This window comes from Vitis vinifera, chromosome 2 (assembly GCF_030704535.1).
Source record: "Vitis vinifera cultivar Pinot Noir 40024 chromosome 2, ASM3070453v1".
Classification (NCBI taxonomy): Eukaryota; Viridiplantae; Streptophyta; class Magnoliopsida; order Vitales; family Vitaceae; genus Vitis; species Vitis vinifera.
The window spans coordinates 8092249-8108088 of record NC_081806.1 but is presented as its reverse complement, the minus strand read 5'-3'; the positions used below and the strand labels follow the sequence as shown (position 1 = coordinate 8108088).

General features: G+C 30.5%; 1 protein-coding gene, 1 long non-coding RNA gene and 2 other non-coding genes across 4 annotated transcripts; 3 read left to right on the top strand and 1 right to left on the bottom strand.

The window, feature by feature from the left end:
• Window positions 1-7042: 7042 nt before the first annotated feature.
• LOC100247087 (probable purine permease 11) lies at window positions 7043-9093 on the bottom strand. The gene is made up of 2 exons (XM_010665605.3): window positions 8731-9093; window positions 7043-8501 (listed from the first exon to the last, which is right to left on the bottom strand). The coding sequence occupies exons 1-2, from the start codon at window positions 8771-8773 to the stop codon at window positions 7375-7377; spliced, it is 1170 nt and encodes a 389-aa protein (XP_010663907.1). The 5' UTR covers window positions 8774-9093; the 3' UTR covers window positions 7043-7374.
• A 562-nt stretch (window positions 9094-9655) lies between these two features.
• Window positions 9656-9851, top strand: LOC132253345 (U2 spliceosomal RNA). The gene has a single exon (XR_009465203.1). It is a non-coding gene; the product is annotated as a U2 spliceosomal RNA (small nuclear RNA).
• Window positions 9852-11203: 1352 nt separating this feature from the next.
• LOC109123733 (uncharacterized) lies at window positions 11204-13508 on the top strand. Its single transcript, XR_002031525.2, has 2 exons — window positions 11204-11724; window positions 13217-13508. It is a non-coding gene; the product is annotated as an uncharacterized LOC109123733 (long non-coding RNA).
• On the top strand, window positions 11304-11499 carry LOC132253362 (U2 spliceosomal RNA). Its single transcript, XR_009465212.1, has one exon. It is a non-coding gene; the product is annotated as a U2 spliceosomal RNA (small nuclear RNA).
• Window positions 13509-15840: the final 2332 nt, after the last annotated feature.

The following is a 15840-nucleotide window of genomic DNA, read 5'->3' as shown; positions in this document are numbered from 1 at the left end:
TCTTAAATGCATCCTTTTTTTGAAAAATATTAAATATTTATTTTTTATTTTTAGGATTAATTTGACCCATGAGGTTGAGTTGACTCTAGATATATTTTTCATTTATAAAATTTATTTTTAATTAATAAAATTGGTGATGAGATAAAATAAATTATCTCATTATTTATCTTATTATATATTTAATTAAAATAAAATAAGCGATAAGATATATTATCTAATATATATATATTTTTTATTTTTGTATATGAAATATGTTAATTTTAAGCTTAGATGTAAAATATTCATATTTTTTTATTATAAATTTATCATTTTTAAATTTTTTTTACATAACTTATTTTCTTTTTATAAAAAAATTATTTAAAAAATTAAATTTGTAATTAAAAAAAACTAAAAAATATAATACACACACATATATATTATTTTTTTATATTAAATATTTTCATCATGAATATTATTGACAAATAAATTCACAATTATTTACTAAAATTTAAATTATTATGAAATTTGTAGTTAATATTCAAAATGAGAGAGATTTTATAAATTTTCAATAACAAATATTGGAATATCACGTAATTTTTATTTAAAAAAAATATAGAATTTTGAAAAATAATATATTTTTTAATTTATTTTTTATTATTTTACAAATAAAATATGAACATGATATAAAGAAAATCATACTTTAAGGAGGTGTTTGGTACACGGGAATAGGGAGTGGGAATAGACATCTCATTCCTTTTCTCCCTTATTCCTATGTTTGGATAAATGTTAAGAAGGTGGAAATGAAATAAAAAATTATTCCGGCAGAAATCAAATCCAACTTATGAGTCGGATTTGCATTCATTAAAAGTAGGTGGTATTCTGATTCATTAAACCTATTTGATAATATAAAATAACCTAAATTACTATTTTACCCTCTTATCTTGTTCTTCAAACCCGATGTTTATCTTCTTTGCAAAGGTAGAGATCCATTCATCATCCAATTCTTATCTTCTTTGCAAAGCTAGAGACCCACTCATCATCCAATTCTTATCTTCTTTGCAAAGCTAGAGATCCACTCATCATCCAATTCTCTGCAACAAGTGATTCTTCCAAATTGAATCAATTAAACCTTCCACGATATTTAAAAAAAAAAAAATCAATTTCTAATTTATAGGGTTTTGGATGTTCATTTTGATTGTTGGATCTAGGATTCGTCATTGTTTGCTGCAACTAGGTTCTGAAAACCCCCTTCTACATCTTCGATTAGGTTTACGTTATTTTCTCTTTCTTCTTCTACTTCTTTATATGTGTTTCTTCTTCTCTATAAATCGATTAATTTTTTTTTTATTAATTTATGTTTGGAATCTTTGATGTTTCTTTATCTTGTATTAATGGAAACTGGAGAGAAAAATTGAAATGGATTTCAAGTGTTTACAATATTGAAAATTTTTAATGGTTAGGAAAAAGAAAAAAACAAATAAAAACAAAATTTTTTTAAGGTTATGGATTTTATCGGATATGATACTTGTTGAAAATTAGAATAAATTTGAATTATCTTATTTCCTTTTTTGAAAATAGGAAAAACATTTGCTAGCTTTGAGAATTTAAATATTATAATAAATAATTATTTTTTGAAAAATATAATTTTATAACTACTTAAGCATGACAAATTATTCAAATTTTTAATAAAAATAATAATTGAATATTTGTGCATTAGGGTTATACGATTTTTTATGGTTAATTTTTTATTATTGAGTATATATATATTTTTTAGTCTTATTATTTAATAACAAAAAACCTCTCAAAATTTATTTTATTTTTAAATAAAAGTAAAAATAAAAAAATATTTTAAATTATATGTAAGGATATTATTGTAAATTTATTTCTTTTTCATTTCCATTCCTATTATTATCAAACATTGGAATGGAAACAAATAATCATTCCAATCTTGTATTCCTAAATTCATCCAAATGCTAGAAATGGAATCATCAAATTCATTTCATTCCACTAAGAAATAGGAAAGGAAACAAAATATTATTTCCATTCCCTATTCCGACGTACCAAACACCCCTAGCATATAAAACTGATAATGGGCCTAAAGCCCACAAAATATGTAAAATTTAGCTCAAAGGTTAAAAAAAATTTAATAATGCCAAAAATACCTAAAGGACATGGAAATGGTATAAAATGAATTTATACTGTATTACTATGTTATATCATCTACAATGCACCCTACTTGTTTTTTTTTTTTTTTTTACTTTTAATACTCTAGTGAATTATTTTTTAAAATAATAAAAATAAATAAATTAAACCCACATGCAACGTAAAATCTTGATTTGAAAAGTTTATTTCAATATATAACTTTAAATTATTTTTCAAAGTAAAATTTAAAATGAAAATATTAAAATAATTTTTTAAATGATTTCAATATGAATTTTTATTTCATATAATAACAATATTTATGGTATGAAAATTCTAAAATATATGCAAAAAATATATATATATATATATAAAAATAGTTATTGCTCTCTTTCAAATATGTGAAAATTACATTTTAAAAATGTTGTTATTAATATTAAATTTTAATGAAAGTTTTATTAATTACTTTAGACACTAAAATGTTATATTAATAATAATAAAATAAAATGGGAAAATAAAAATAAAACTAAAACTAAAACTAAATTTAAATTATAGAAAATATTTGTTTTTACTTAAAATTTAACTCATTCAATTATAAAATATATAATTTAAATTAAATAAAAAAATAAAAAAATAAAAAGATATAACTAAAATTTTATTAATATGTTTAGTGTGCTTTACTTTTTCAAAATCTTTTAATAAAAAGAGAAATGGAAAAATATTAAAATACTTTTAGAAAATAAATTAAAAAAGTAAAATAAATGTGACACTTGGAGATTAAAATGGGAGAGAATAAGAGTGAGAGTAAAAAAAAATGAAAGAAAATGTAAAAATTAAAGAATCATAAAGATGGGATCCATAAGTACATTTACTTTTCTTTATTTCCTTTAAGTGTATTTTTGTCTTTCAAATGTATATGGTAACTTAAGATATAGTATCCCATAGGTATGATATCCATAGATATAATATTAAAAAATATCATAATTTTTAAAAATGATATGTTATAATATGTATATGTGAAATATAATATCTTAAAATATTAACATTTTATCATATTCAATCTTGTAAACTAAGTAGCCAAAAATTTTTCTTACTTAAAATCTCTCTTAAAAAAATTATAAATGAAATATGTCTAGAAATGTTAATTGATGAAATTTAAAATCACTAATAGCTAAGTATATTTATAACATAACTAAAAGTGTTTGAATGCAATTAGCCCTTAATTATATTTATTTATGTCTTTATTTTTTATTTTTACTCCCTAATATCTTGAAAATTTATACTCTTTTAAGTGTAATTATTTTTCTTATCTTATATTGTATAGAGGGTGGTGTTTAAATGTAACAAAAATTGGTCTAAATTTAAGATAAAAGTATATTTTTTTTGACATCAAACCTAGGATGATAATAGGATGGATTTTTCAAATGCATGTCTCATTCTGTTTCTAATGGAACGAGTTTGAAATTTAAATAAACAAGTTTGGGAGAAGTTTGAAATTTTTTTTTAAAAAATACCGAGATGGGTGCAAAACGAGTTTAGGTATTGCTTTGTCCCATTCCACCTCATTATATGTAAAATTAATTTTAAAAATTAAATTATTTTTATTTTTATTTCCTTTATATATATATATAATAAAAAATATTTTTCATTAAAAAAAGTTATAAAAATTATAATATTTTAATTTAAATGTAATTAAATTTTTAAAAAAAATTTAAAAAGTTTCAAAAAAAAAAAAAAAAACAAGAATAGGGTAAGTATAAGAAATTCGCATATCACACTACCTGTTTAATTTTTTAAATGAGATAAAGATGAAAATAATTTTGAATAAACCACACGGGGTTGGAATGGGACGATTTATCCCAAACCCATCCTATTGTCATCTCTAATCAAATCATTATCTATTACCTAATAAGGTAAAAATTATGATAAAAGTGATATATTTTCTTTATATATATATATATATATATATATATATATATATATATCTATATAAACCTTTCAATAGATTTTTAGAATAATAAATGTTTCAATCCTTCTATATTTTCCCTATTTGCTTAATTCTAATGTAGTATTGATATTTTTTTAAAACACTAAGAAAATTTTTATTATCAAGTCATCCACCCTTTTTAGAATAATAAATATTTAGGAACATTTCAAAGCCTCAATTTGTAAAAACAAACATATTGGTTATAATATTAATTTTTTAGAAGGCATTGTTAAAATCAAGAATTAAAAACATATAGAGCAAACTATGCCAACTGAGGCCATCTTTGTTTATTTGAAACATTTTGTCAGTCTAAGTTTTCTTATTTGTGAACAAATTTTTAGAAAAGCTAAGAAAATATATGATAATACAATTGGAATAGGTTATAATTTTCCGGATGGTATTATTTGGTTTAATGTCATTTTTTGTTAAATATCAATAAATAAAAATGAAAACTCTCATTTATAAGGATACATATGCAAATATATAAATAAAATATTAGTATCCTTACTACATAGAATCGTTGAAGTGTGAAAATAATGTCATTATTGATACCATTTGTAGATGGTATTTGTTGGAGTACAACAATGCTGCCCTTAAACTCAGGAAGGAGTCACCCAATTGATGACTCTTAGAACATGCTCAGAGGGTGTGATATCGAATGTTATAAAAATTTGGTTTACCATCACTAATCATCAATTGGTTTTCAAATGAGATGGTTAAAACCCAATCCAAGAATTGATATCAGAGTCAGGATCATGGGTTTACCTCATGTTGGGGTGTCTCTCTTAAGCCCTTTTAATCCAAGAGTATTGTTTTATAAAGGTGGTATTTGTTTTTTAACTTAATATTAAATGTAATTTGCTTCTAAATTTGCTTTTAGAATAACCAAATAAAAACATATGTTTAATTAACTTTTAAGAATTTATTATAAAATCAATATGATTTTTTACAATAAATATAAGATGTTATAAATAACAAAATATGGAGAATTATTTTTAGGGAGAATTATGTTTTAGGGGTAGATGGGCCCCCAAATTAACAAAATGTCCATATAACTCTTCAAATTGAGTTGAAGGATATGAAATAGTAACGGACAAATATATCCTTTAAGAACACATATAAAATATTTTATAAAATTAAGTTAAATAATTTTTTTTAATAATTTTTTTTTTCAAAAATACTAAATTAAATAAAAGTGGTTTTCAAAAATATTAAATTAATTTTTTTTCAAAAATATTAAATTAAATAATTTTTTTTCAAAAATATTAAATTAAATAAAACTATTTAAAAAAAATATTAAATTAAATAATTTTTTTAAATATTAAATTAAATAAATTTATTTTAAAAAAATATTAAATTAAATAAAAGTATTTTAAAAAAATATTAAATTACATAAAAGTATTTTAAAAAAATATTAAATTAAATAAAAAATATTTTAAAAAAATATTAAATTAAATAAAAGTATTTTTAAAAAATATTAAATTACATAAAAGTATTTTAAAAAAATATTAAATTAAATCAAAAATATTTTTAAAAAATATTAAATTAAATAAAAGTATTTTTCAAAAATATTAATTTTTTTTCTCAAAATCAACAAAGGGCATTTTTGGAAATACTGAAGGATAATATCCTTCAACTCAATTTCCATACTTTCATTGAGTTTTGAGCTCAATTTGAAGAGTTACACGGACCTTTTGTTAATTTGGGGGCCCATCTACCTCTAAAACATAATTCTCCCTTATTTTTATCTAACCTAATCGGAACTCTAAATCCCAATTCATTACCATTTTAATTTTATTATTAAAAGTAACAAAGAATTAATTTTAAGATTTGTGAGGATAATCTCTAGACATTAAATTTGTATTTGTTGAAAGGTATTTCAAATCCCTAATTCATATATATATATATATATATATATATATATATATATATATATATATATATATATATATATATATATATATTTTTTTTTTTTTTTAAAATAAAGAATATTATAATAAAAACATAATTATTTATGTAATTAATAATTTTTTTTTCATTTTATGGCGTAAAGATGATTGGTTGAATCAAGTTAAACCCTCTTGGATCTTTGTAAGAATGCTTTTATCTTTATATTCTGGTCACATGTAGGGTGTTATAAAATAAATCATCTTCTTATTGCATTCTTAGAGTGAACGTTTGACATTAATTGTAAGCAGTGTTTTTAATATTTCTAATACTTAAAAAGTAAAAAATTTAAAATGTTAAAAAAAAAAAATTAAAAGTGCCTTCTAAAATTATTGTCAAACAGACTCTAAACACTTTTTTAGGAAACATTAAAAGTAGTTTTTCAACTTTTAAAATTTTGTCAAACATATAATTTTTCTTCAAGAATGCAATTTGTATTAAAAGTGATTTCTAAAGACACTATTAAATAAACTCTTAATTTTAATACCATGCTTTTACAATCATATTGTGTTATTTAGAGTGTATTTGGTAGAGATTTTAGAAAGTATTTCTAGCCTTCTAATGCCTTAAAGATAAAAATTTTAAAGTGTTAAAAATACTAAAAATACTTTCTACTATAACTGTTAAACGCACTCTTAATTCTGAGCTTTAAAATTTTTTATGTATTTAGATTATCATCAACAATGTTTGTATTCAAAGTGTTTCCAATAAAAACGTTTTCCTCATAAGTATTTTTGAGAGAATATTTTATTAAATGATTGGTTTTTTTATTTATTTTAAAAGTGTTTCCTTACTTTTTATCTTATTGTCCTTAAAAATGTTTTCTAAAACCATTGTTAAATGTGCTATTAGTATAATACATTCAAATGCATTACACACCATTACAAATTTTTGAAAGTTAGGTACTTGATTGAAGGCAATGCAAACATTTAATTTATTTGACTTGGATAAGATTTTGATCATATGAAGTGGAAAATGAACACTCAATCATTTCCTCTGGTGCAAAAAAAGTTTTACTGAAGGAATTAGAATTTAAAACAAAACAAAGAAGGCAATACAGAGGAAGAACACCGAGGCTTAATTGGTGACCTCACCATATGAACCAAAACCTCAAAACCCACATCTGTCATATAAAGTCTCCTGTATATATTTTTACAGGTCTACTGACCCTTGTATACATAACATCTCATTCACTTCATTTTTTTTTGTAAGACTATAAGAAACTAGTTCCTAAAACTGGTTTTTGTAATTGCCATAAAAATGCATTAGCATCCTATTGAAGATCTTGAGGTCTACATGATTCTGTTTTCATTGTGAACTTGTCAACAAACCTCTGTCAGAGCATTAGAAGCTTCACCCTCATTGGTTTTTTTTGTTTCTTTGGATCTACAGTCATCAAGATAATGCTGATAGATGTAGGAAACAAAGCCCCATACTGCCAACAGCAAGGCCATCACTTTCACCCCATCCATCTTATCATGGAAAAACATTACAGCCACAACTGGAACCACAGGCAAAGCAACAGTACTAATGACATTGGAGAAGAGAGAAGACACCTCAAAGATCAAACCCAGTAAGCCCACTGAGGAAATTTGCCATGTCACTGCCGTCCAAATCAGAGTCATCAGATATGATATCTTCCCATCTTCATATTCCTTCATCTCTTCACTCAGACCACTCCATTCCCCGCTTGCGAAAAGTCCCACCACGCAGGCACAAGTCGCAACAAATGATGGGTATACTTGCATTTCCAAGACTACATCGAAGGTCTCTCTTTTTATAACCTTCTGAAAAGATAATTGCACTAGAGAGAGGTACAAGGAGTATGTGGCAGATGCGCCTAGTGTGCAAAGGAATCCAATTACATACTTCCCTTTGGGGGTCCCTGTTGTGTCTTCAGAGTCTGAATGGACTGCAAGAAGGGAGGCTGATATGGTGAGGAGGACCAGGGAGTTGAGTATTAGCATGGTGAACTTCTGTGAATTGAGGAAGAAGGAGAAGAGGGCATTGAAGGCCAACTGGGTCGCACAGAGGAGAGAGTAAGTAGAGACAGGGAGGTAGAGGAGCCCATATGAATACATCAAGTTATCGCCTGTCAAGAGTAGGCCAAAGAAGAGGTAGAGGAACAATATGGTGGAGAAAGAAGGTGGTTTTGCAGAAGAGGGGCTAATTGAGATGGGGGTGGATTTGGATGTCGGTGAGAAGAAAAAGAAGAGGGGAAGGAGGATTGGGAAGCCTGCTGATTGAACAAATGTGGCCATCCATTTGCTATTTCCGCCTTTGTCATAGTATAGTCTTCCCAAGAGAGTGGCTGTGGATTGGCCGGCGAGAAGAAAGAGGGTGTAGATAGCCACTCGAAGCCACCACTTGTAGAGTATGGGTTTAGGAAGACTTGGTTGATTACCACTGACTGTTGCATCTCTTTGTGAGCTTCCTTCTCTGCTTTCAGCTGGTTCAAAACATAAAAATAATTAAAGATATTCATTCAATTCAAAACATCAGCAGGAGAAATAGAAACTAACCAACCTAACTGATATGGATGTGTCCAAATTTAGATTCATCAGCAGTTTTCTGATTAAAAAAAAATTGTTTTGAATTAAAAACGAATTGCCTGGAGAACATGACCTTCTCCCTTAATCTGTTGTGGGAGCTTTCTATCTAAACACTGAGTAACTAACCTCTGGTTTGTAGTTGCAGCTGCAGTTCTTGAGCAGCCTCCATTAAGATTGAAAGAATGATAAGAAAAAGCTAAAGAGAAGGCCTCCTTTTCCTTCTTCGGTGTGTACAAACAAGAAGAGATCTTGAATAATCTTTACAGGTCATCATCAACCAGCCAATTCCAACTGCTCAACTGGCATATTGTCATTCATTTTGGACCCAACTGGCTACCTTGGAACAGAGCAGAGTTTACTTGATCTGGGGTCAACGAAAATAGGTAAGCAGCAGCTTTCTAGGGTGATCTTGAATTTGAAATGTTGGTGCGGATCACTGCTGGAACGTCTGAACAGCCGTGGGACATGTAAAAATTTCCTATCCCTTTCATGTGAAAATAACAAATTCAATGAGAAACACGAAGGTCAAAATTGGGTAGCTAGCAGCTCTGATTTCATTGTGGGCGAGGGTTGTTTTTTCCTCTTTTGCTTCTTCAAATAGTCATACAAGGATTTTTTTGTTTTGTAGTCCAATATGCACATTGTGAGACACCCATGTAAGGCTACCTCTACAAACTGTTTGCTCTCAACCCTCAAGATTGAAAACGATTTGGTGGTAACTTAAACCTTTTAACATCTCTAAGACAAATAGTTAGCAGGCCAAATAGCATTAGTTTCATGTTCAAGTCACTACTTTAAAAAATGGGAAAAAAAAAAGATTCGGAATTATATTTAGACTACATATCTGCCTCTGAAGTTGAGAGGCAAGCAAAAAAATGAGAACTCACCAAAGGAACTTTGTCTTACCAAGGATTGTATAGCATTGGGCTATGTGTGAAACGGAGACGAGAGGTAGGAAAGCGGGAAGGAAAACGTGTCCCACATTGGCTATTTACAAAATGTAGCTGTAAAGGAAGATACATAAAAGGGAGATGGAGAAACAAGGAAAAGCATACCTTTCTCGGCCTTTTGGCTAAGATCAAGTGTAGTATCTGTTCTTATCAGTTTAATATCTGATACGTGGGACATCGTCCCACATGATATTAAATTTATTTTTTTAGGGGGAGGGCCCATCACAATAGCTTGCTATTGGGGTCCTCGCGCGTCGCCCTTGCGTTACACTACTGCATGGGCCTGGCGCACCCCTCCCAAAACCAAGTTCTAAGTTTGTTTGAGCCTGCTTGGGCAAAGGGCCCGCGCGAGGTGCGGTGCTGCAGGTTTGTCTTATTTATTCTTTTGGGCCTGGGAGCTGTTGCAAAGGGTTGACCTTCTGACTTGTCTGGACTGGGTGGAAATGTATTTGTATGTTCTTATACTTCACGTTTAGGGCCCGACATAAAATGCTTTATACAATGGTTGAAGATACACTATACCGACAATCACTCATGACGATTCCTTAAAAAAAAATTTAATTAAAAAAACTAAAGGTCAAGAGTGTGTGCAGGCAGGAACAAATTGCATCCTAACATCTCATTGGAATCTTGAATAAAAAATTATACCTTAATTCCTGATGAAAAAGGGTATATATTTAGGTGAATGAGTATCAACACAACAGAAAGTAAAATTGTTGGTATAAAATTTGAAAGAGAAATAATCTAATTACATTTTATCATACGTCTTATAAAGTTTGTATGTCCCTGGGATTTCATAGAAAATGGTGCAGTAGCAGTTAAGCCTTGTAATTGTTGGATAAGACACAGGACCAGCCAAAAAAGGGGGAAAAAAATCGCAGTCGATCTGACCACAATAACATCGCATAATGGTTTTCCTAGGCCTAGCTCTTATGCCACTTGTGTCCCAAAAGGAATTCCTCATACAAAATAGTAACAGAAGGAGAAGACAACCAAATGAAACCTTTACAGATCTGGGTGAAATTGAGCATAGATTGCAATGCTTTGGGGCAACTTTGTGTCAACAACAGCATGCACCAGCCAGAGGTTGGGACTCCGACACACTGACACTCTACGACTTCAGATTTATATCAACAAAGTCTTTTTGCTTTGTTGAAGAAAGTGTCTCCATTCCTGGTAATGGGTTATCTTGTCCATCAGAGAATTTACAACTATGTTATTTTCTTATTAGAGCTGCTGTGGTGGAATTGCATGTTGAGAACAATTTGTTTCCCCCCTAAAATAATGCTTGGTATTATGCTAATGCAACATATGTGGGTGGTAAGACATACCTTTTATTTTTCTCTATCATTTACTAGAATCTTGAACAAAATGGTTACATATTTATTGATGATTCTCTGAATTTATTCATTCAAGTAGTCAAAAAAATCAAGAATGAAACATAAAACACCCACTGACAGCCAGTCATAAGTACAATAGAAGAGCAGTAGAATTGTTCTGCCTTCTACTTTTACCAGACTAAGCTTTCGATATGTAGTTTTATGTCAAGGTGAAGTTGTCATACATTTAGATAATAACATTATTAGGTAACCTGAAAAATAGAGATTCTTCATGGAAACGAGCATAAGGAGAACACACCAGACACAGAATGAGATAAGAAGTGGGAAGTGCTGTCCCACATGGACTAGATATGAAAGCTGGCTGTACAAGGACATAGCATAAAAGGGAGTTGAGGACACGACTCAAAGCATACCTTTCTCGGCCTTTTGGCTAAGATCAAGTGTAGTATCTGTTCTTATCAGTTTAATATCTGATACGTGGGACATCGTCCCACATGATATTAAATTTATATTTTTAGGGGAAGGGCCCATCACAATAGCTTGCTATTGGGGTCCTTGAGCGTCGCCCTTGCGTTGCACTACTGCTTGGGCCTGGCGCACCCCTCCAATAAAAGTCTACAAATGCCTTCACAGTTTCATTATCTAATTTGATTGAGTGTAGAACATAAATACGCAACTTTTGGCACTAAACCCATAACTCTCATGGCAATGGAACCACACTCAATACTGTCACAATGCAGCCGACCCATTGTGTGACTGCTGGAAGCTTGCTCACCTAAGTGTCTCTTGGATAGTTAAAAGATTAGGAAGAAGAATGTGACTAGAAAATGGTAAGTTTCATACTTTGTACTTCCATTCCTCTATTTTTGTTTTGATTGAAAAAATTTCAATGTAGAGCAATTTTAAAAGTATGATTTTAGTTGGCTTTGATTTGCCCAAGTACGAGCTTTCAAGACACATTATGCTTGAGTTGCTTAAAGGAATAAGGAAGATGGAGGAAGAAAAGATGAGGGTCCAAGCAACAATGAAGAAGTTATGGATGTGTTTGATTTTGTATTGTTGGTATAGAAAGTCTCAAATGTTTGATATGTTGGTGATGATAAGAACTGTAAGTATCGACAGTTTAGTAAGTGACCCCAAAACAGGTCAAAGAAGAAATGAAAGATTGGGAGCATGAGTTCTGCATGTACTACTAGCTATGTGGATGGTTGATGGATGTGAGCAATTGATTTAACATGTACTTTGATTTTTCCCCCCAATGTTATTTATACTTTTATTTTTTCTCCTTATTTATTATTTTCTTCATCGCTGCTACTTAAGGATTGTAATGGCTACCAGTTGCAGGGATGGCAACTGTGGTTATGCACAAAATATTTTGTTTTTGCTTTTGGTTTTGTTTTTTTTTTTGTTAGTGACCCATCTATTTTTCTATTTCAATTTAACCTTTTTATGTTGTATTGGTGTTATTGGAGTTAAAAGAAATAATTTTCCTGAATGCAGCAAAAACAAGCATGGGAATTCACTTATTCCCACTCTAACATGTCAATTTTATTTTAATGTATGTGTTTTCACAAAAATGAAGAGTCTTTTCTGTTGTGTATTGGTGTCTCCTCATTTCAGTAATTGATGACTGAGCTGGATTCATGTCTCTTTGTTTGTGGCCAAAAACTAATGTTATGTCTCAGTAGTCCTGAAGAACAGGGGAATCTTGTCTTCCTCAAGCATATATAGGATCTAATGAAATTGTAATTTCATTTTTTTAAGATTTCCTTTCGGACTCAATTCTGTTTTTATTATGCTGGTAATCTTGCGATGAGTGAGTATGAGGTGGAGATGGTGACTGATGGCATGCCTTGTTTATGGAATTTTTCATGGACTCACTGGGTAGATCTTTCATAAACATATCTGATCCTTTTCCTCCTTCCCTGATCTAAATGAGTACATCTCACTTGTGATTGAAAATTTGAAGTATTTGTAGTACTGACCAATAATATGTTCTCTGTACTGTCAAACTCGAGTATAATTTTGAATAGAGCGATTTCTAGTTTTAGGCAATTCACACTCGGGTTCCAATTTTGGTTCTTTGGTTTAATCATTTGAACAGCTGATTTATGCCTAAAAATTGTTCCCTTGATTTAGTCAAATCTGGTTATAAACTATTGTACTCACTTGTCCGCTTGTTCTTACATGAGGTGCAAGTTTGTTGTATGGTAGTTTTCACTTTTTAGCAATGAGAATGGATTTTCATTTGTAGAATGCATATGGGTTTTTTCGAGTCTTTGTACAAGAATGAGAGTTTTCCTGTTTGATTGATTGTGGCAGGTCCTTGAAACTGAGGTGTGTGGAGGATAAGAGTGGAGCTTGGCTTTTGTCAACAAGATCTATCTCCCAAATGTGGCTAAGATTTGAGTTCAACCATGTACTTTAGCTTCTGTGGGCGGTATCTTCTATTGTAAGACGAATGCAATGAGGAATTCAATTTTTTTTTTTTTTTTTTAAAGCATTACACTTTTGGAGGTTCTTGAGTTTTTGGTGTCTAAATGGTACTCAGAGCTTGATGTTTGATAACATAGTGTGCCATGTCAATGATTTAATATAGTTTGTACAAACTCTGGACACATGAAATTTTTTTTTTCATGCATTATTTATGGTTTAATGCATAAAATTGTCGATTTCAGAAGTTGATAAAAGTACTTTTAATTTGTTTTCAGATCTGGTAAACTTTTTAAGTGCTTTCTCCTTGATTTCTTCTGTATCATAAACCGTCAGAGCTGTCAAATGGTGGGGCTACTGTGATTATGTGTGATCTCCCTGCTTATGAACAAAGAAAGAAAGGTAGCCAGTCTTCTCAAACTCGTGTGTTCCAAAAGTATGATTGTTTGGTGTTAAAGTGGCAAGACTGGAGTGTCTTGAATTTTCTATTGACTTCTCTTTCTTATCCAAATGAACTTGACATGGAGTTCAATTCATTGACTGTGAAGTACTCCATTGCATAAATCCAGAATCATTTCTGTAAATAAAGACATCTGAGGCCATGAACCCTGAATGTGAGCACAAACCATTTTCCTAACGCTTTGATGCTTATTTAACAATTCCTAGGAAGCTGGTGGCATTTGGTCTTGTAGGGAATTCTTATCATATTTGTAATGTAGGATTTGTTCCTGTTTCCAGATAGTCATCTGGACTCTGTTCGTAAACATATTTGATTTTCCAATTGGGTCTATTCCAGTTGTTCAATTCATTCCTATGAGATACAAGCTGAATGGCTTCTTGAAGTGTTTCTTTCTTGCTTCCTTCTCCTTTGCTGCCAACATTGATTCTTTCTACATCTTCAAGTTTCAGTCACTTGCATCTCAGATCAAGGGTTAAAGAAATTCTATTGACATTCAGTTCCATGTTCCATCTAAAGGAATTCTGAATATATTTGTTTTGAGAGAATGACTACAAAATCAATCTCAAAATATAGAAATCATCAATCTGCTTGAAAATTATAAAAAGGGAAGCAAGGAGGATTTGATATAGAAATGGAGAGTGCAGTGGAATGGACTATGGAGTAGGGAGGTTCGCTTTCAGTTGAGACTGTCCAGGATCTTACTTCCAAGAACTTCAGTTTTGTTAAGTCCAGTATGGAGTAGCGTTGCACTGTTGCCTGGGCCTGGCGCACCCCTCCAAACTCCAGTTCTAAGGTTTTGTAAGTGAATGGTGTCTCCAGTCTATAAATTCAATTTAGGGTGGAATTTTCATAATTTTCTGTCTATTCATTAAGTAGTTACCAGGAGAATGCGTTTGTTGATAGGCTCACTATGTTTTATGAGTTTCTGAACAGAAAGGGAGGTGAAGACAAGCCCACAAGTGCAGAAAAAAGTTCAACCACGATGTGCCAATGCTGGACGGCAGTGTTTTCCAATAAAAGTATTCATTCTCTAAATGAAAGGCGAAGAGTCCTTTTTTCCCTTTTTATGATCTATACCTATGGCATCCCACATCGGATAGGGGGAAGTTGCTGACGTTATATAAGTATGGACTCCTCTTAACCTTATAAACGAGTTTTAAAGCCGTGAGAGCCCATTTGGGTCAAAAGTGAACAATATTTACTCAATTGGGAGTGAACCATTACAAATGGTATCAGAGCCAATCTCTAACCCTCACAGGTACACAACGGGGATGGGACCCTCACAGGAACACAACGGGGATGGGGAGGTGTTCGTCTGTTAAGTATGAACTCCTCTTAACCCCCTGTAGATGCGTTTTAAAGACGTAAGGGTCCCTTTGGGTCCAAAGTTCTGCATCTTCAAGTTTCAGTCATTTGCATCTCAGACTAAGGGTTAAAGAAATTTTATTAACATTCAGTTTCATGTTCTATCTGAAGGAATTCTGAACATATTTGTTTTAGGATGATGGTTATGTTCCAGGCTGATTTAGTACTAGGTTTCTTCCAGCCTCTTGCAAAGAGATGCTCCTACAAAAGGTCAATCCCAAAATCTAGAAATCATCAACCTGCTTGAATAATAAGGGAAGCAAGGAGGAGTTGAATCGGTGTATGGAAATGGAAAGTGCAGTGATAAGTAGCAGTAGAATGAAGCATGGAGGTTCACTTCCAGTTGAGAATGTCCTTGCTTTTTCTTCCAAGGACTTCAGTGTTGACCAGTTAGTAGGTTTATCCAGAAGCCAATTCTGAAGATGTGATGATGGATGGGTCTCTTCAAATTCTGATGACTGATAGAGGAAACTCGTGGTTGATCAGTAAAGCCCAGGGCCTAAAGGCAATGACTTTCACCAAACTTCAATTAGCCGGTAAAGATCTGGGCTTCTTATGGATGTAACCCCCATTTTCTATTTTTGGGCATCTGGTTAGTAACTCCTGGTTTGTAATTGCAGTTCCCATGAAAATTCAGATGGATGATGATAACTACCCTAGAAGGGTTTTCTTCTTTCTTTTTCTTTTA

Excerpts from the sequence above, each read along its gene's own strand:
- LOC100247087 (XM_010665605.3), bottom strand. The coding sequence starts at position 8,773 with ATGGAGGCTGCTCAAGAACTGCAGCTGCAACTACAAACCAGAG. Across the intron at positions 8,502-8,730 it reads GCTGCAACTACAAACCAGAG|CTGAAAGCAGAGAAGGAAGC; the intron begins GTTAGTTACTCA and ends GTTTTGAACCAG.